General features: G+C 44.6%; 1 protein-coding gene across 7 annotated transcripts in view; it reads left to right on the plus strand.

Annotated features, from left to right (window-relative positions):
* The window catches only part of PTPRT (protein tyrosine phosphatase receptor type T), a 1,030,325-nt gene that overhangs the window by 918,753 nt on the left and 91,838 nt on the right, over positions 1–19,734 (plus strand). For 4 of the 7 annotated variants that reach the window (XM_075901349.1, XM_075901347.1, XM_075901351.1 and 1 more), the window contains one exon: positions 9,177–9,385. In XM_075901349.1, coding sequence (XP_075757464.1) covers positions 9,177–9,385 — 209 coding nt within the window. The remainder of the gene's footprint in view (positions 1–9,176; positions 9,386–19,734) is intronic. The other 3 variants (XM_075901354.1, XM_075901348.1, XM_075901352.1) reach the window with 1 other exon arrangement.

Here is a 19,734-nt window from a genome sequence, read left to right on the forward strand (position 1 = left end):
CTGTTCTAAAATCTGATTTGTCTATTTTATATGTGTTCACTTTTTTTTATTGTATCCCTTTGGTATATATGGTCATACCAATTTTCTTCCACAATTTGATCTGAGGAAGTGGGTCTGGCCCATGAAAGCTCATCACCTAATAAACCATCTTGCTAGTCTTTAAAGTGCTGCATAGTCCTGTCTTTTGTTTCATCAAGGTAGGCAAGCAAGCAGGGAAACCTCAGGCAGCAGCCACACAAAATAACTCCTGACCTGATGCCCTGCCAGACCTGGTTCCGGCCGACCTTAAATGTGATTCAGCGGCCACTCAGTGTGGACGTGCTATTTCGAAATAACAAAATGCTATTTCAAAATGCATTTTGTGTGTAGATGCGTTATTTCGAAATAACTTATTTCGAATGAACTCTTTTGAAATAAGATATTTTGAAATAATGCTGTAGTGTAGACATACCCAAAGACAGCAGAATTGACAGAAGAAACTTTTTAAGCTGGCTAATGGAGATCTCTATTCAAAAGCTTATTATATGTGTACCTTGAATATAAGAGTAATACGAGCTTACCAGTTTTGAATCTCCCTTGAGGATACTTGTGCTTACCGTGTGAGGAATTTGAAAAAGGCAATTCCTCTGCTATGAATCAGAAAACAGATGTGTGGATGATCAGAATCTACCCACTGGCATTTATCAGGCTTGTCATTTTGGATTATCTGCGGTAACTTTTCCATTCCAGGAACAAAATCTATTGCAGCTGTCTTAAACACTACCCTGAGCAGGCAACAGCCCAGTAGTTAGACCAGGAAAAAAATATAGACAAACACAGGCATGCCCCATAATACAAGCTAACAGCAAAGGAAAAAAGAGAGGCTGGAAGGGACTTTTTCCATACATAACTGTATCATTTAATCTGTCACAATACTGACTTTGGGAAGAGAGGATTCTTTTTCAAGAGGGAGAAAGTGTCCCTTTTCCACAAGGGTTGTATTTCTTAGTTTTCCAAAGACAAAATGTTGTTGAAGAGAAATCTTAATATGGATTCCTATACAGCTGTGCTCCCTAGACAACATTGTCCTGCATTTTGCTTCAACTACCCCAGACTAACACGGCTACATTTCTATCACTATTCTATGGCTGTTGTGTACTGGGAAGTGCTGTTCATCCTCAGCTCTGCACTTAGCATCTGGCAAAACAGAGGCCCCGATTTTGCTGGAGTTATACACCTTTATTCTGGGTAGGGAGCAGAGTGGTCTTCTAATATAGCTAATTTACTGTGTGAACTGCATGATTCTTAATTAGAGACTAATGGGAAGATTATATAAGACTTGATCCGGTCCTCCTTCAGAAAAACACAACAAAGCTTTCAAAATCCCAACTGCAAGGAGATTTAAATCCCAGGCTTCATTTGCAAGTTCGAATGCCTACATTAGCCACCCTAGTTTGAACTAGGGTGGCAGTGTCGACATACCCTTATAGAAAAACAGGGAGATGTTCATATCCCTCTCTGCCAGGAGGCAATCAATTTCTGAGAATGGTGCCATCAACATGGAGTCACTCCAGTGACTGCACCTACCAGGAATCAGCAATGACCTGATGGATTTCCTGGGCAGGAATGTGATAACCAGTCAAAAGTGGTCTCTGTGGAAATCTATTCTGGAACTGATATTCTTCTGGTGAGGAACTTTCACCATAGATCTGTTTGATGGGCTGGACAGTACCAAGTGCAAGGACATTTGTTGTATGGGAAGTTAAAGCCCCAGTTCCTTATGGATACTTTTGTGCCTGTGGGTCCTGAGGACTATTATGTGCCTTCTCAGCAATTCCCCGATCCCCAGGATCATATTCAATATTAGATAGGACAAAGCGATAGTCACTGTGATAGACTCTTCCAAGTAGAAGAAATTTAGGCTGTTGGATCTCCATAAACCTTCCCACCTGAGCAGACATGCTGTCACAGAACCAGGGCCAAATATTGCACTAAGACCCTCAGTTGTTGCATCTGAGAGCTTGGATTTCGACTGAATGAGCAAGCCCAACTGTACCAAGTCTAACATATCCTTTTATAGCATTGGAAAGCCTCCTTCAGATGGAAAAAAATTCCACTTGGGCAATGCATGACAATGTGAACCCAGTTGAGATCTCACTACCAAAGAGTCTGAGCTACAAGCTTCTTCTGAAGCAGTAGGGTGAGCCATAAGGTTCATGTGGCAGCAATGTCCTCATTCCATTCTCCAATGTGGTCACATTTCCAATGTGTGGCATTGGAAAAGGTTCAGAAAAGGGCAACAAATATGATTTGGTGTTTGGAATGGGTCCCATATGCAGAGAGATTAAAAAGACTGGGATTTCTCAGCTTAGAAAAGAGGAAACTAAGGGGGGGATATGATAGAGGTCTATGAAATCATGACTGGTGTGGAAAAAGTGAATAAGGAAAAGTTATTTACTTTTTCCCATATCATAAGAACTAGGACTCAACAGATTGAAATTAATAAGTAGCAGATTTAAAACAAATAGGAGGAAGTTTTTCTTCACTGAGTGCACAGTCAACTTACAAAACTCCTTGCCACAGGATATAGTGAAGGCTAGGACTTTAACAGGGTTCAAATAAGAATTAGATAGATTCATGGAGGTTAGGTCCATCAATGGTTATTAGTCAGGATGGGTAGGAATGGTGTCTGGAAATGGGTGATAGGAGAGGGATCACGTGAGGATTAGCTGTTGTGTTCCCTCCCTCTGGGGCACCTGGCTGTTGTCAGCAGACAGAATAATGGACTAGATGGACCTTTGGTCTGACCCAGTATTGCCGTTTTTATGTTCTTATGTGCAAATGTGAAGTGTGCTCTTGTATGACCTGGCATACTAAAAAGTCTTCAAATCACAAGCTACAGACATTCATAAACAGATGCCTGAGCTACATCCTTCACATCAAATAGCAAGACTATGTCACAAATGAGGGGCTTTGGAACAGAGAACCACTTGACGTTCAAATCAAGAGAAGAAAGTGGGGATGGCTAGGCACTCCTAGGGGTACTCCTGGAGTCAGCTGGAACTTTTGTTTCGAGACAGAGTAAAGTGGAGGAGATTTGTAGATGACCTATGATCCACTCGGAGTACAAGGGTTTAAGAAGAAGATGTCTGTCAGGGTGCGGGCTCCTCCTCAGGCTTACAACCCTCTCATCATTGGGATTGCCTGCCCCTAGTTAACCCTTTAGCACCCGTGCTCTTAGGTCTCTGTGCCCCAGTACTGTCAGTCAATCCTCCAAAGCGGCCCGCTGCTGCCCGGGGCAGGGAGGGTCGGACCGCTTGCTCTGTGGTCCGGCAGGAAGGGAGGACAGCCGCACCCCTTTCCCGGGGTCCCGACTCCGGACCCTGAAAGCGGCTGGGGTGTGTACCGCCAGGTTGGTGTGTTCGCCCAACATTCACCGGCTCTCGCCGCTCGCTCAACGCTCCCCAGCTCCCAGACGCTTGCTCCCCTTCAGTTGGCCGTTCCGGCCCTTTTGATTCCCCTGCCAGTTCTGTCCCCGCCTCCTCCGGTCGTGGGGTGATGATATCACTCCGCGTCTCACCCCAGTTGGCTTTCTCTTGGGGCCGGCTCCTCCTCACCCGTCTGGCCTCCAGAGACACGAATCTACCTGGGGGTATGTCTACACTACCCCGCTAGTTCGAACTAGCGGGGTAATGTATGCATTCCGCACTTGCTAATGAAGCCCGGGATTTGAATTTCCCGGGCTTCATTAGCATAAGCGGGGAGCCGCCATTTTTAAATCCCCGCTGCTTCGAACCCCGTGCAATCTGTCCTGGGGGTATGGCCCATGTTGAGTGTACCAATGACTATCAGAAGTGTAAATTTGCAATGGGAATGTTATTTTTGTTTCTTTTTCTTGTAATTACAGTGCCATAAGCAACACAGTACATTTTATTTCTGCTCCCTGCTGGTAGAAGAAAACCTGTCTGTATTGCATTTCAAAGACCCTTTTGGTTGATTGCCCTAGTTAGAGATGAGCATTTGCTTGCTACCTCTCTTCTGTTCTAGAGCATATTGAAATTGTTTATAAAATTATTGTAAACAACATATCATGAGATACGGTGAAGTGCCTTCCTTGAGTGCTTCATTAGCCATGCTTAGGCTCAGCGTCGAGGGGTGATTAGATAGAGAAGGAACAGTAGAACATTTGACTCACTTCATAAAAACGAATTTATTTATGTGAAGAAGATTCAAACCCTTTTTCTCTTGGTATAAAACACTCTGGATGTAGCTATGAGTTCACACAAATAACTAGGTCAACTTCTCCTCCCAGAGATGGACATGGAGTCCACACAAAGAACTTCAGGCACAAAAAAAGCCAAATTAGTTCTTCATCCCTGTTAGTTCCTACAGTTTGTTCCTAGTGAGCATGGAAAATTCATCATTGCACATATCAGAGTGCACTAGGGAACTTTCTGGGTTCAGTAGCAGAGTCCACATAGCTAATTAGTGCATAGCTATGCTCTAACCCTAGCTTGATCTAAAACTCCTTTTGGACAAGCTCTTAGGACAGTGTTTCTTAAACTTTTTAAGACTGAGGAACACCAAACAATATTAAAAAAAAAAAAAGGTCTGGGGTAAAAAGGGTCGGGGGGAAAGTTATTGAGGAAAAAAAGGCTGCCTGTCCCTTTAAGGGCAGCCATTTTGAATTCTTTTGTTCTCTGCGGCACACCTCCAACTGCATGCCACGGAACACAGTTTAAGACACACTGCCTCAGGAAATGCATTTCTGTTGGGACAAATACATACAAATCTTGGGATGTCATTGTCCACATCGCAGGAACCTCTACTTGAAGACTGCAGTGCATTGCTGGCCCTATGTGGAGGAAATTACTTAAAACAAAAGTACATAAAATTATTTGGCTGACACCCCTGCAAGAATAGTTATAGGAAAAAAAGATTAAATAGCCCAGAAATTAAGGGTTTGGTGACGAGCTCTGAAAGGGCAACTGGATTTGATTTACATTTTACAAGTAACCTGTGGTCTCAGTATGTCTTTGTTATACTAGCAATGGAACAGCACATTAATTTTAAGGCTCCCTCTCATATAGAGATATCATAATGTTTTCTAATTGGGGCTGATAAAAATGTAGCATTATTTGTAGATTCCTCAGAGAAGCCAGTTGTGAAATTGGGTTTGTAGTAATAATGGAAATTAAGCATAGTACATCTGTCTGAAATAACTTGCCATCAAAATAGTCTCCTCTCCATTATGGGAGGTTAATAGGAAATAGGTGAAGAAAAATACATTGGGAAAACAAATCTAGCTCGGAAAACTAATATGCCTTGAAATTCCCTCTGTTCAGAGTTCTCACATTGTAATTAGTAACAGTACTATAATTATTATTCAAATGTTTAACTGTTATTCTTCCTTAAATTCCACATTTAATGGTAGTTTTCCTTAAGACAAATTTGTACTTTTATGTGTTGCGTGCATTTTGCTGTATTGAAGCCTGGATTTAAAAAAATATCTTAACACCAGTGACCTGGTTTTTGGAGATGTTGGTCACCTGTAACTCCAGTAGATCTCCAAATGAATGGAAGATGGTCAGCATCTTTGATGATCAAACTACTTTTGTCATCAGAGCTTAGCATAGGCCTGTCCTCTTCCTGATAATGTATCCAGTGGTGGTATCTTTTCCCCCCACTCCAATATATTTGTAACTTCAGCCCAAACTATCTCTAATGTCTGTCTTGAAATCTTGCCCCCCCTTCTCTCCTAGATACCACTAAGGCTGCTTAAGAATTGTTTTCCTGTTTGGAAAGGAGTTCTATGTTGTTATCTGCCTTTCCAATGAGAGAAAGAGAATCCTAACTTGCTTATGTTCAAAACTTCCATATAGAGTTTACCCTGTTCTTCTAGCCAATTCAGTTTGGCTGCATCTAGACTGGAAAGACTTGGCTGCATCTAAACTGGCAGTTTGGCTGCATCTAGATTTGCCAGCTGTCTACACTGTCCACTTGAATTTCTGCAAGAACACTGACTATCTCATGTAAGATTGTCAGTGTTCTTACGGAAATACTATGCTGCTCCCTTTTGGGCAAAAGCCCTCTTGCACAAATGCTTTTGCGCAAGAGGGACAGTGTAGACAACGCGGTATTGTTTTGCGCAAAAAAGCCCCGATCACAAAAATGGTGATCGGGGCTTTCTTGCGCTAAACCACATCTAGATTGGCACAGATGCTTTTCCGCAAAAAGTGCTTTTGCGGAAAAGTGTCCATGCCAATCTAGACGCTCTTTTCCGCAAATGCTTTTAACTGAAAAACTTTTCCATTATAAGTATTTGCGGAAAATCATGCCAGTCTAGACGTAGCCTTTGTGTAATTATAGTCACCTCCCTAAAATTGATCTCAAGTTTAGGGTAGATTAGTTTGTTTTCTTTGTCCCATCTAAAAAGCTGCTGTTTTGTTGTTGTGTCTGAAATAGCTTGCCATCAAAATAATCTCTCCATTATGGGAGACTAATAGGAAATAGATGAGGAAAAGATGCATTGGGAAAACAAATCTAACAAGGAGAACAAGGAATAGCTTCTCATTTGTATCCCTTTGCATAGTGAGCAAGTGATCCCTTTATATACAGTCTCCATTCACTGTGGATCATTCTGGAGAGAAAAAGCAATATATTAGTTATGTGAATGTGGTAATAGTGTTAGTAGCAACTAATGCAAATGACTAAGAGCCTTAGAATATCCCTAACAGAGTGCTAAGATAAATCATGATTAAGTCAATGATTAAATTCAGTCATCTCTGTTTGGAAACAAAGAATTACAAGCTAGATGTTGCATATAAGGAAAACTTCTGTGGTTAAATAGAAAAGTCCTGATTGGTGATCATCTGCTGACAGAATTTTCTGTTCTATTGTCTGCTAGGTGAATTGTGAAACACTCTTGGGGTTCTCTGTGAATACATGAAACTACAATTCACTTTGGGTATGTCTATACTTGCCCCCTAGTTCGAACTAGGGAGGCTAATGAGGGCGACCAAAATTAAGCGTGGGATTTAAATATCCCATGCTTCATTAGCATGTTCCTGGGCAGTCGCCATTTTGGAAATTGACTAGCCCAGAAGAACTGCCATGATTCCGACTACACGTGGCAGAGAAGGGCGATTCCGAAATAAACCCCTGACTTCGAATTGCCAGTTAAACCTCATTCCAATAGTTTAAACCATGAGGTTTAACTGGTAATTCGAAGTAAGGGGTTTATTTCGGAATCGCCCTTCGCTGCCACGTGTATACGCGGGCAGTTCTTCCGGGCTAGTCAATTTCCAAAATGGCAACCACCTGGGAACACGCTAATGAAGTGCGGGATATTTAAATCCCGAACTTCATTTGCAATTTCGGTCGCCCTCATTAGCCTTCCTAGTTCGAACTAGGGGGCTAGTGTAGACATACCCTTAGTTTTGGAGCGATTTTCCAAATCAATTTCTTTTGAAGAGATACATTTTTCTGATAAATTTACATTTCTGCCATATAAGTCATCATCATCAACAACAACCGTGGGCTCAATGCCTGTTGGTGTCCAATGCCTCCCTGACTATTTCCTTCCATCTTTCCCTGTCCAGTGCGGAGTGGCTTAGTTTCTGTAGACTAGCTCTGCACCAATGTACTATATCATCTACCCATTCTCTGTGGGGTCTGCCTCTCCTGTTCCATTATGCCAATACCAGGGTCTTACATTTTCACTGCTTGTTCATTCGGCAGACATGCCCGAATAGCTGTAACTTCCTCTGTATAACCTTCTGCAGTAGGTTCTCTTTCAGCTGTATCTTTTCACTCGTTATTCATTCTGCAGATATGCCTGAATAGCTGTAACTTCCGTTGTATAACCTTTCTGCAGTAGGTTCTCTTTCGGCCGTAGCTTCCTATATAATTCCTCCTTGGTGACATTCTGCATCCATCCTATTCTCAGGATCTTTCTGTAACTCCTCTCAGATGTCAATATCCTTCTCTTTGAATCTTTTGTTATCATCCATGTCTCACATCTGTACAAAATGCTGCTAAACACAGACATTTTCAAGATGCTCAGCTTTGTTCCTAAGCTAACCACTTTACCTTTCCAGATCTTATCCATCGCCTTCAAACTCACTCTTAATTTTGCTATTCTAGTCGCTATTTCCTTCTTACAGTCTAGATTATATGACATGTTGCTCTCCAAATACGTGAACTTCTCTACGTTCTCTAATTCAATCCCATCTACAGTGATCTTCCTTCCTATTTCCTTATCTCCAAATACCATTGTCTTCATTTTATCAATCTTCATAATCTATCCATACTGCTTCCCTTCCTCATTTAGCACCTACACTGTTCTCGCTAGCTTCTCTTCATCTTCCTCCCAAACCCGATCACTCGATTGGTATTGTGGACCTGGTTTATCCAGGCGATGTCTGAGCCGTGGTCTTTTATCAGTTAGTCATACTGGCATCAGATTTCATTTGTATTGTTGTTTTGCAATCAGCACATCAACACTCATCTGACTAACCCTCCTCCTTTATCTAGGCTTGGGACTGGCATGAAACCTCTAGAGGCTTCATGGCAGAGTTGCCATATAAGTGCAGGATAGCTATATTTCTGTGCAATGTTGTTGTTTTTCCAGATTACATTATACTTCATACACTGGAATATATGCACATTTTAGGGCTAAGCTTTACTTCATAAGTGACTAACAGTTTTAGGTACCTGAATTTGTGGATGCCCAAGTAAGATGCTGAGCCTCATTCTTTGAAAATCAGATCTTTTTAAGATATCTAAGATTGAGCACTAGGGGACTAGTCACTTTTGAAAACCTTGTTCTTTCTTATGTGACATCCTTTCTGAACAAAAGAGTTGTTATGCAGATTTCATGACAGTAACATGCATTATTTCTTGAGATATGCCATTTACATCTGTCACAGTTGTGCCTGTCTAGCTCTGTTCCTGTCTCTGATTGCCTCACCAACTGATTACTGAGATTTTTGAGTGGGTCCAATCTTTCTGGATGTGGTTTTGGTCTTAGTCTGTGTGTGTGTGTGTGAGAGAGAGAGAGAGAGAGAGAGAGAGAGAGAGTTTCCACTTCCTTCTATTCTTTATTTCACCTGCACTAACTTATGTGGGTGAAAACAAACAGCACAGGAATAAGACTGGAAAGTAAAAGCTTGTTTTGCCTCCCTGTCTCTAAACAGAGAGTAGCCATGGGGAGATGACCCAGCCAACATTAACCATCCAGACCCATCCATACCGGAGCTGTGAGCCAGTGGAAATGTCCTATCCCAGGGGACAATTCCAGCCAGCCATCCGAGTGGCCGACTTGCTGCAGCACATCACCCAGATGAAACGAGGACAGGGCTATGGATTTAAAGAAGAGTATGAGGTACGAGGAACATTCATTCATGTAAGTAAATAGAGAAGCTGAAGTAACTTTCAAGACAGAATGGAGGCTTAGGAGTATAGAGAGATCTTTTTAAGAAGCTTTTTCATTAATTGAATTACTGTAATCTTTTCCCCCTTTTTGTGTTTCTATGGCTAGGATTAGAACCATATCCCTTTATCTTCTGTAGTGTCTCCAAGCCCATTTCTCCTATAGTGACAGTGATTACTGGAGGCTGGAGGTTATCTGCTTCCTAGGTCCATGTGACAGGAGTATAGCGTTGTAAGAGGAGATGGAAAACACAAGACCATTGGATCCATCTCTTTGTGAGTGCGGATTAGAATTTAGAGACATGGGCTATCCCTTCTCCAAAAAAACAGGTATAGGAGAGATCATATAATCATAGAACTGAAGAGGTGAAATTCAGTGAAAGAATCAGATCTTCCAATTCTCCCATTATCATTATCATATCAGGTATAAGTGAAGTCATGCAAGCCAAGACTGGATAAGCAAAGCAAGCTTTTTCTTTTTATTTCCCATTTGTTACAGTCCCAATGTTATAGCAATGGTCAAGTTAAAGAACAACTTCACAAGCTGCATCTGGAACTGCAAACTTAAAGCACGAGATATCCATAAACAGTTACTGGGTTTTTTAAACTTCTGGTTTAGAATATATCAGGGCTGATCCACTGTTCCTCTGTATATGAAGAGAGAGATAAGAATCTAGTTATTAAAAAAAAGGACAAAAAAACCAAGGAAGAGATGATTAGGGAGATAACTGCAGATAAAAGGATGGAAGAAAGAAAGGTAACAAGAGACCAAGGAAGAGATGAAAGAGAAATCTGTAGCACCTGTATGGAGAGAAGCTGGAATGAGGAAGAGAAGGAACCAGAATAAGCAGTCAATAAAATTCAGTTCTGGCAAGCTGTGAAATAAGCTTTGTGAAGTTGCCATAAAGTAATATATTACAGCTCTGTTAAAATGATCGGAAAATAACAGCAGTTGTGAGAAATATGTAACTTAATGAAAACAGTTTATTTTTAAATACTGGGGTACGGTTAGACTGTGGGGGCATTTTGGGATACGGTATCCCGAAAAAACTCCACCATGTCCAGGGAATGTGTTTGCTCTTCCACTTTTTTTCACAGAAGAGCAAATGCGCTCTTTCAGAAGCCCTTGTATTCTTCGTTTTATGAGGACGAAGGGGGCTTTTGAAAGAGGGTTTTTTTTCTAACATTTGGCCCAGTCTAGACGTCCATTGGGCATGTATTACTTCTGCTGGCTTATATTGCTATAAAAAAAGTATAGGAGATACCTTTCTGGGCAAGCCAGGTAGCTCTGATTTGATCTGATGATATAAGCTCATAGGGATGAATGTTTCTGGTTACTATAGAATAGCAGAGAACAGATGGGTCCAATAGCTAGCATCTTCACTACCCTGCATGCTAGTTTCACAATCACTTGATAGACTTTTCTTAATATTGCAACAATGGGGTCTATTCTCTTAGGGTATGTCTACACTACAGTTTTATTTCGAAATATCTTATTTCAAAATAGATAATTTGAAATAGCTTATTTTGAAATAACACACAATAATAGCGCTTTACTATTTCGAAGTAGCACGTCCACACTGAGTGGACACTGAATTGCATTGAAGGCCGGCCAGAACCAGGTCCAGCAGGGCATCAGGTCAGGAGTTTATTTGTGTGGCTGCTGCTAGGGCCAGCCTTAAGCTGATTTGGCTGACTCAGACCCCACGCCCAACTTCCGCCCTGCATCCGGAAGTTGGCTCCCTCAGCTTGGCTCCCCCTTACCTGCGCTGTGCACGCTGCCGACTGCTGCTGCCTTGCGCACTGTTGCAGGTGGGCGTGGAGACGCCTGGGCGTGACGTAACGTCACACCTGGGATTTTAAAACTGAAAAGTGCAACGCCGCCGCCACGGCACACGCAGTTCGCAGTCCGGTCCCGCAGAAGTCAGAAAGTAGAAGGTAGGGGAGCAGGAGCAGTGGGAGGGGCAGGGACTTGGACGGGGTGGGAGAGGAAGGGGCTTGTATGGAGGGGAGGAAAGGGGGAGAGAGGAAGAGGCTTGTGCAGAGAAGGAGGGGCTTGTACGAAGGAGAGGGGGGAGAGAGGAAGAGGCTTGTGGAGAGGGGGAGGGGGAAGAAAGGGGAAGGTACCAAGAGACAGGCTGGAGGAGAGACAAATGCCAGGGGGCCAAGTATAGACAATGAGGAAAAGGGCAGGAGGGGAGGTGTCAGTGGGAGGGGGGACAGGGTGATGCTATTTTTGTAGACCATTCTCATAACTTTGTGTAGGTGTTCCTTATGATTTTTGGGTTGGCAATACTGCTCTTTGATTGGTGAATTTAGAGAGGTCTCGCCCTTTGGTTTCCCTTTCCACCCTCCTTTTTTTTCACAGGTCTTCAGAGAATCATAGAGAGAATGGAGAGTAGGGTGAGTCCATGACTCTGGTTAATGACTGGTCAGGGTGACTAACTGTTATCAGCCAGTGGTCTGAATGAGCTATCTACTGCCATCTGTTAATCAACTGTAGGAAAAGGCTTCATGAGCAGACCTTATTTATATAGACATACCTACTTTGCCACAGAGATCAGTAGACACACTTGCTGTGTCTAGGTGCTCAATTTTGGCTCTTTTGGGTCGAAATTCACTTAAGACTTGGAGCTGGGAGAATGAAATGTTGTAATCCATATCGTATGATTAAAAGGTAAAAGACCTGAACTTAATATGACCTGGCTTAGGGTCTACCATAATTTGAACACTAAGCAGAGGATAGTGAGTCACATCTAACTGAAAGTCACAGAAGTTGGAAACAGGTTTTATTTCTGGTGGTGTAGAGTCTATTTGGGAGTCCTCACTTATATATGACACTTTACATCCAGGCTGTGTCTAGACTGGCAAGTTTTTCTGCAAAACCATTTGTTTTTGTGGAAAAACTTGCCAGCTGCCTATACTGGCCGCTTGAATTTCCGCAAAAGCACTTACAATCTCATGTAAGATTGTCAGTGCTTTTGCGGAAATACTATGCTGCTCCCGTTCAGGCAAAAGTATTTTTCTGAAAGACTTTTGTGCAAAAGGGCCAGTGTAGACAGCAGAGATTTCTTTTCTGCAAAAAAAGCCCCGATCGTGAAAATGACGATCGGGGCTTTTTTGCGGAAAAGCGTGTCTAGATTGGCCACGGACGCTTTTCCGCAAAAAGTGCTTTTGCAGAAAAGCGTCCTGCCAATCTAGACGCGCTCTTCCAAAAATGCTTTTAACGGAAATCTTTTCCGTTAAAAGCATTTCCGGAAAATCATGCCAGTGTAGACGTAGCCCCAGTGTTTAAAGGCAGAGCTGACTAAAATCAATTGAGAGTCCTTGTCTTGTCTCAGTGATCGCTTGAGCAACAATCACTGATAAAATCTTGTGTAGACTGACCTTGGACTCAACATGCAGGCAATGTGTTGAATGGCAGTGCAAAGAAGGCAGTGGTGGTGAAGTACCATATTAGCTAGTGAAACCAGTGGTGCTGAAATCACTAAGGACTGGAATTTGACCACAGAACTGACACTTTCTTAACAAAGACTCCATTTTTGCTATTTACTTAGCAAAAGTATTTTGCTTTACTTGCTATAAAGTAAATCGTAACAGAAAACTGCAACGCTCTGTGGTAACTTTTTAAAAATCAAACTTTAAACTTTATTGAAAAGATTGGATAGTTTGCAATTGAAAATATTTGACCTACACTTAAGGCAACTGATTTAATTTTGTGTAAAATTTTGCATAATAGAGGATGGCATTTTTTTTTTTAAATGATATACATATTGATATACATTTTGATCAGATGTACTTCAGATCAGATCAGATCTACTGATATTTGTGTGTGGTTGTTCTTTGTTGTGTGGGTGCTTTTTTTTTCTCAACAAAAAAATCCTGGATGGGGGGGAGGCGCCAAAACTGTTCGAATTGGGCTCCACACTTCCTAAAGCCAGCCCTGGCTGCTGCCTGAGGCTATCTGAGGCTTGTGCTTAAAGGGACCCCCACCCGGGGCAGCCGGTTCTCAGCTTTCCCTGCTTGCTTGCCTACCTTGATGAGGGACAGCAAAGCATTTGTGTCTATGCGAGCTCTGGTTGCCCTCACTCGGGACACCACAGCACTCTGCAACATGAAGCCGGAGCGGCCCTTGGGCACTCTGGTGCTTCTCGTGAATGCGTTGCTGTGAGCCTGGCTGCACTTTCTGCAGGCTGCCATCCAGGAGGTCCATCAGGGGGCTGTCAGTATCCAGGAGGCCCTGTGGGAGAGCTTCCACACTGAGGAGCACTAAGAGCCTTCCTGGTCTGCCCCACTGGGCTTGTGCCTCATTCCTCCCCCACTTCATTCCACTTACCCTCCCAGCCCCCCTTCCTGATGTCAAATAAAGTACACGTATTTTCATAAACACAAACTCTCTTTATTTAACAAAATGGGGGGGGGGAGGGATGAAACTGGTGAGACTGGAGAAAGGAGGTAGGAGAGGGGAGGAAAGAGGGTGGGAGAGGGGAAGGGGAAACCTGGGAGGAGGGAGATGGAAGGGGGAACCAAGGGGAAGAAGGGGGAGGGGAAGCTCAGGGTTGGGGGTCTTGCTGGACCAACTTGATTTTCATGCGAACCTGCTCCTGGGTTCGCATGTGGCCTTTGGTGGCCAGGCTGGCAGCTATCTTGTCATAGACAGCCACGTTCCTTCGTCCAGTGCAGAAATCATGGACATTGGGGTTATCCCCCCCCAAACCTGAGTAATGTCCACCCTGATCTCCACCCTAGACCAGGAAGGCATCCGCCTTCTCCAGGCCCTGTCAGGCTCCTGGGAGCTGACAGGCTGTTCCTGGGGAGCGGTGGAGGGCTGGCTGCCAGTGGCTTGCTGGCTCATGTTTTGGGGCCACTGGGTCAGGGGCAGTGACTGCTGGCTCTGGGTTGGCAGGCTTGGAGCTGGCCCAGGCACTATGGCCAGAGTCAACTCCTTTAAGGGCTCTGGGGAGGGGGAGGGAGGGAGAGGAGTGTTCTTGTTTGAGGCTGGAGTGGCCACTAGGGCACCCTGGGAAGGCTGGACACCCCCTATTTTGAAATAATATCTACACAGCACTTATTTCGAATTATCTATTTCAAATTTGGCGTTATTCATCGTAGAATGAGGTTTATCAAATTTGAAATAAGTGCTCTGCTATTTTGAATTTATTTCAAAATAGCAGTTTGGCTGTGTAGACAATAGTAAAGTTATTTTGAATTAACTTTGATGTGTAGACATACCCTTGTAGATCCAAACGGGATGTACTCGAGTAACCTTTTGCCCCCATGAATGGTAATCAAAATTGCAAATAACTGTCCTCCAAAGATTTACATCTTTATGCTAAATGAGAAAATAAACAGTTGCTTGAGTGCATGTCGCTCTTGGCATTGGAGTAGGTCATTCTCAAAATAATCCATTAGCATAAAAACATGAATGCAACTTTCTCTCCATTATATAGGCCTGTCCCCAGAAAGTACTAACCGTTTGTATACATGATGGTAATATATACTGTAGATTTACATAAGCCCTTTCATCCCAAGAGATATCATTAAATACTCCACAGTTTCAAAAATCACATACAAACTTCTGCTTGATCTGAAGTCAAGGCCAAACTGCTCTGAAGTCATCTAGATTTGCTTAATCATGTTAGAAGGTTTGGCGTGCAGTACACATTACATAGGGAATGCTTCACCCATTGCCAAAATGCAGCTGCAGCCACCATCACCAACACTACAAAGTTAGGGAGAGTAACCATATACTGTTAAAACTACTATGGGTAATTCAGATTCACAGAATATATGATCCCAGTTAGAATTTAGCTGAACAGAAGGCTAACAATTTTATTCTGCAAGAAGTGCTACAGAATTTTTAATGACAGTGGGGCTAATCCTCTGGTTTATACCTCTTCCACAATGAATTGTGGTTTTATATATTGTATAGCAGGGCTGGGCAAAATACGGCATGAGGCCAAGTCTGGCCTGCCACGCCACTGGATCCAGCCCGCGGACCCGCCTGCCAGGACCCTCAGGCACACAACTGCAGCAGTTTAAAACACAGTCCCTGTGTCTCCCTGCGCTGCAGAGAAGGGGAGGCTTTGTGCGATCTCCCTGCCCCTAGCACAATCTCTCAGATCCTATTGGGTGGAAACAGCCACCTAATTGGAACTGAGAGATTTGCCTGAAAGACTGGGGCAGCGCAAGCCTGTTCCCCCAGGACAAGTTGAGAGCCACGTGGGGGGAGCAGCGTGGGCTGGTGCTGCCTTGCAGGTGCTGCAGCCTGCTGGGCAGGAGACACTTAGGTAAACTCCTCCCAGCCAGTGCCTGCCTCTGGCACCCCTGCCCCTCCTTCACCCCCAACTCCCTCCCCAGATCACCATCCAAACCCTCTGCACCCCCTGCCCCAGGTGACAACTCCCTCCCTGACCTTCTACCCCCTCCTACATCCCTCCCCCCAGGCTGGAACCCTCTCTTGCACCCACACTCCCTCCCTGACTCTACACTCCAATCCCCTGACCCAGGTCACAACCCCCTCCTCCACCTAAACTCCCTCTAAGACCTCGCACCATCTCCTGCATCCCAGTCCCTTACCCCATGCGCCCTTCTGCACCCAACCTCCAACCTAGACCCTGCACCCCCTCCACAGAAAAGTGCAGCCTTTGATCATGTACCGAAATCTTGGAGTGACCCCCCTGCACCAAAAATTATTGCCCAAACCTGATGTATAGTTTAGTATCTGGGGGTACGTCTACACTACAGCGCTAGTTCGAACTAACTTAGTTCGAATTAGTTAATTCGAACTAAGCTAGTTCGAACTAACGCATCTAGAACTAAAAACTAGTTCGAACTAGCGTTTTGCTAGTTCGAACTAGTAAGTCCACATTGAGTGGACTCTGAACAGGGCTTAATGATGGCCGGAAGCAGTGCCGGCAGGGCATAAAAGGAGGACTTAGAGCGTGGAGATACTGTCTCAGGCTAGCCGAGGGCTGCGCTTAAAGGGTCCCGACCCCCACCCCGGACACACAGTTCTAAGGGGTGCCCCGCTTGCAAAGAAGTTCTGGCTTGGAGTGCCCTGAGTGCCCACACTGGGCACATCACACCACTCGGCCATCAGCCCGGCTGCACTTGCCGCAGGCTGCCATCTGGGGAGAGGGAGTAATTGGGGGGCTGCAGGAGAGCTTCCACCCCCAGAAGCCCGCAGAGCCAGCCCAGTCCTCCCCATCGGGGGCTCGTGCCCCATTCCTCCCTCACCTTCTTCCACTTGCCCTTCCCTAGCCCCCCTTCTTATTGATGTACAAAATAAAGCTAATGTTTCTTCCAACATTGACTCTGTCTTTATTGAAAAAAACTGGGGGAGACTGGGAAAAGGAGGTGGGAGAGGGGAAGAGAAAGGCTGGGAGAGGGGAGGGCAACTAACATGATCAGGGGTTGGGAACAGGTCCCAGATGAAGAGAGGCTACAGAGACTGGGACTGTTCAGCTTAGAAAAGAGGAGACGGAGGGGGGACAGGATAGAGGTCTCTAAAAGCAGGGGTTGGGTGGAGAGGGTGCATTCAGAAAAGTTCTTCCTGAGTTCCCATAAAGAAGGACTAGAGGACACCAAAGGAAAGGAATGGGTAGCAGGCTTGAAACTAGTAAGAGAAAGTTGTTCTTCTTCCCAAAGCAAATAGTTAACCTGTGGAACTCCTTGCTGCAGGAGGCTGTGAAGGCTAGAACTAGAACAGAGTTTAAAGGGAAGTGAGATCAAGTGATGGAGGTTGGGTCCATGGAGTCCTATTAGCCAGAGGGTAGGAGTGGTGTCCCTGCCCAAAGTTTGTGGAAGGCTGGAGAGGGATGGCACGAGACAAATGGCTTGGTCATTGTCTTCGGTCCATCCCCTCCAGGGTCCCTAGGGTTGGCCGCTGTTGGCAGAGAGGCTACTGGGCTAGATGGACCTTTGGTCTGACCCAGGACGGCCATTGTAAGCTCAGGGCTCAGGGTCGGGGGTCTCAGTGGACCCCCTTGATTTTCATGCACACCTGCTCCTGGGTGGCCAGGCTGGCAGCTCTCCTGCCCTAGACGGCCACTTTCCTGTGCCTAGTGCGGAGATCGTGGACGAGGTCCACGATGTCCGCACTAGCCCAGGAAGGTGCCCGCCTCTTGCGGTCCAGGGCAAGCTCCCGGGAGCCGCCAGCCTGGTCCCGGCAAGAGGGGGTGGGCTGGGAGGCATCGGGTGGGTGGCTCTGTGCCGTGCCAGGTGCAGGGTCTGCTAGCTGGGTGCTGGCAGGCTTGCACCTGGCACGGGCACCGTAGCCAGCCCGTGCCCCTTTAAGGGGTCCGGGGCCGGGAGGGGGGCATAGAGTTTCCCTGGTGTTGGCCAGAGTGGCCACCAGGGAAACCTGGGGAGGGCTAGCCTCCCACTAGTTCGAACTAAAGGGCTACACAGCCCTTAGTTCGAACTAGCTAGTTCGAACTAGGCGTTAGTCCTCGTAAAATGAGGTTTTCCTAGTTCGAACTAAGCGCTCCGCTAGTTCGATTCAAATTCGAACTAGCGGAGCACTAGTGTAGCGCATAGGAAAGTTAGTTCGAACTAACGTCCGTTAGTTCGAACTAACTTTCTAGTGTAGACATACCCTGAGTCACCTACAAGCAGGTCTCATAAATTAAAATCTATTCAGTGACCTGCTGTCAAATAATTTTACCCTTATGATAGCCAGGCTCATCCCTCTTCCCATGGCAGTCTCTTATCTCTGTAAATTTTCTCTCCAGACTACTGCTGAGAAACCAAATCACTGTAAAATAAGCCTCCCTCCTCTTGTTACATAAGTTTATAATAAATAATGGCAACATTTTAAGCCAAGTGTGTGATTTAAAATATACACACCAGTTATGGGCAGAGAACGCTACACTGATGTGTACAAAGCAAGAATTGTAGGTGCATGTAATGTGTGAGCATTTGGGTTACACTTTTGAATGCAAGAATTTGTCAGCAACAAGAAACAGGTGATTTTTTTGGCACACCTGATATACCTATGGCCCAATGTTTGCTCTAGATCTTCACAAGTAAATCATAGAACTCTATAACTGGGAGGGACCTCAAGAAGCCATCAAGTCCAGTCCCCTGCCCACACAGCAGCACCATCTAGATCATCCCTGATAGGTGTCTGTCTAACCTGTTCTTAAATATCTCCAGAGATGGAGATTCCACAGTCTCCCTAAGCAATTTATTCCAGTGTTTAAACATCCTGACAGTTAGGAATTTTTTCCTAATGTCCATCTGAAACTTCCCTTGCTGCAATTTAAGCTCATTGCTTCTTGTCCTGTCATCAGAGATTAAGATTTTTCTCATTTCTCCTTTTAACAACATTTTAGGTTCTCAAAAACTGCTATCATGTCCCCTCTCAGTCTTCTCTTTTCCAAACTAAACAAACCTAATTCTTTCAGTCTTCCCACACGGGTCATGCTTTCTAGACCTTTAATCATTTTTGTTGCTCTTCTTTAGATATTCTCCAATTTCTCCACATCTTTTCTGAAGGCTACGTCTACATTGGCCCCTTTTCCGGAAGGGGCATGTTAATTTCACAAGTCGTAATAGGGAAATCCGCGGGGGATTTAAATATCCCCCGCGGCATTTAAATAAAAATGTCCGCCGCTTTTTTCCGGCTTTTAGAAAGAGCGTCTACACTTTGAAGTAGGAATAAGATCCTCCGGAAAAGGGCGCTTTTTCCGGAGGATCGGGGCCAGTGTAGACGCTCTTTTCCGGCTTTTCTAAAAGCCGGAAAAAAGCGGCGGACATTTTTATTTAAATGCCGTGGGGGATATTTAAATCCCCCGCGGATTTCCCTATTACGACTTGTGAAATTAACATGCCCCTTCCGGAAAAGGGGCCAATGTAGACGAGCCCGAAATGTGTTGCCCAGAATTGGACATAATACTCCAGTTGAGGCCTAATCAGTGCAGAGCAGAATATTGTATATTCAGTATATTTTATATATTCAGTGCCTTTGTTATTTAATAAATCTGTATGCATACGAATAAAATGTGACTCCAGCAACAGAGATTGATAATGTTGGTCAGACTGAGGCATAATGTGGACATGACTTGTTTAAAAGTCACTCATTCAGCCATCAGAACCACTTTGGTTCTAATTTACAGCAGCCTTTGCTGATCCTGGTCTAAACTTCCTATAAGCAAAGACTGCCGGTATGAAAGGGTGAAAGTAGACTGGTGCGCCCCAGCGCAGTGTTCCAGCAAGAAGCCGTCTGGTTGTGGCACTTACCTGCAGTGGGGGGGATAGAGCACTCTCTATCTGGCTCCCAAGGCTTCCAACTGGCTGCCGTGCTTAGCAGATGAGGTA

The sequence above is a fragment of the Pelodiscus sinensis genome, chromosome 18 (assembly GCF_049634645.1).
Source record: "Pelodiscus sinensis isolate JC-2024 chromosome 18, ASM4963464v1, whole genome shotgun sequence".
In the NCBI taxonomy this organism is placed as follows: Eukaryota; Metazoa; Chordata; order Testudines; family Trionychidae; genus Pelodiscus; species Pelodiscus sinensis.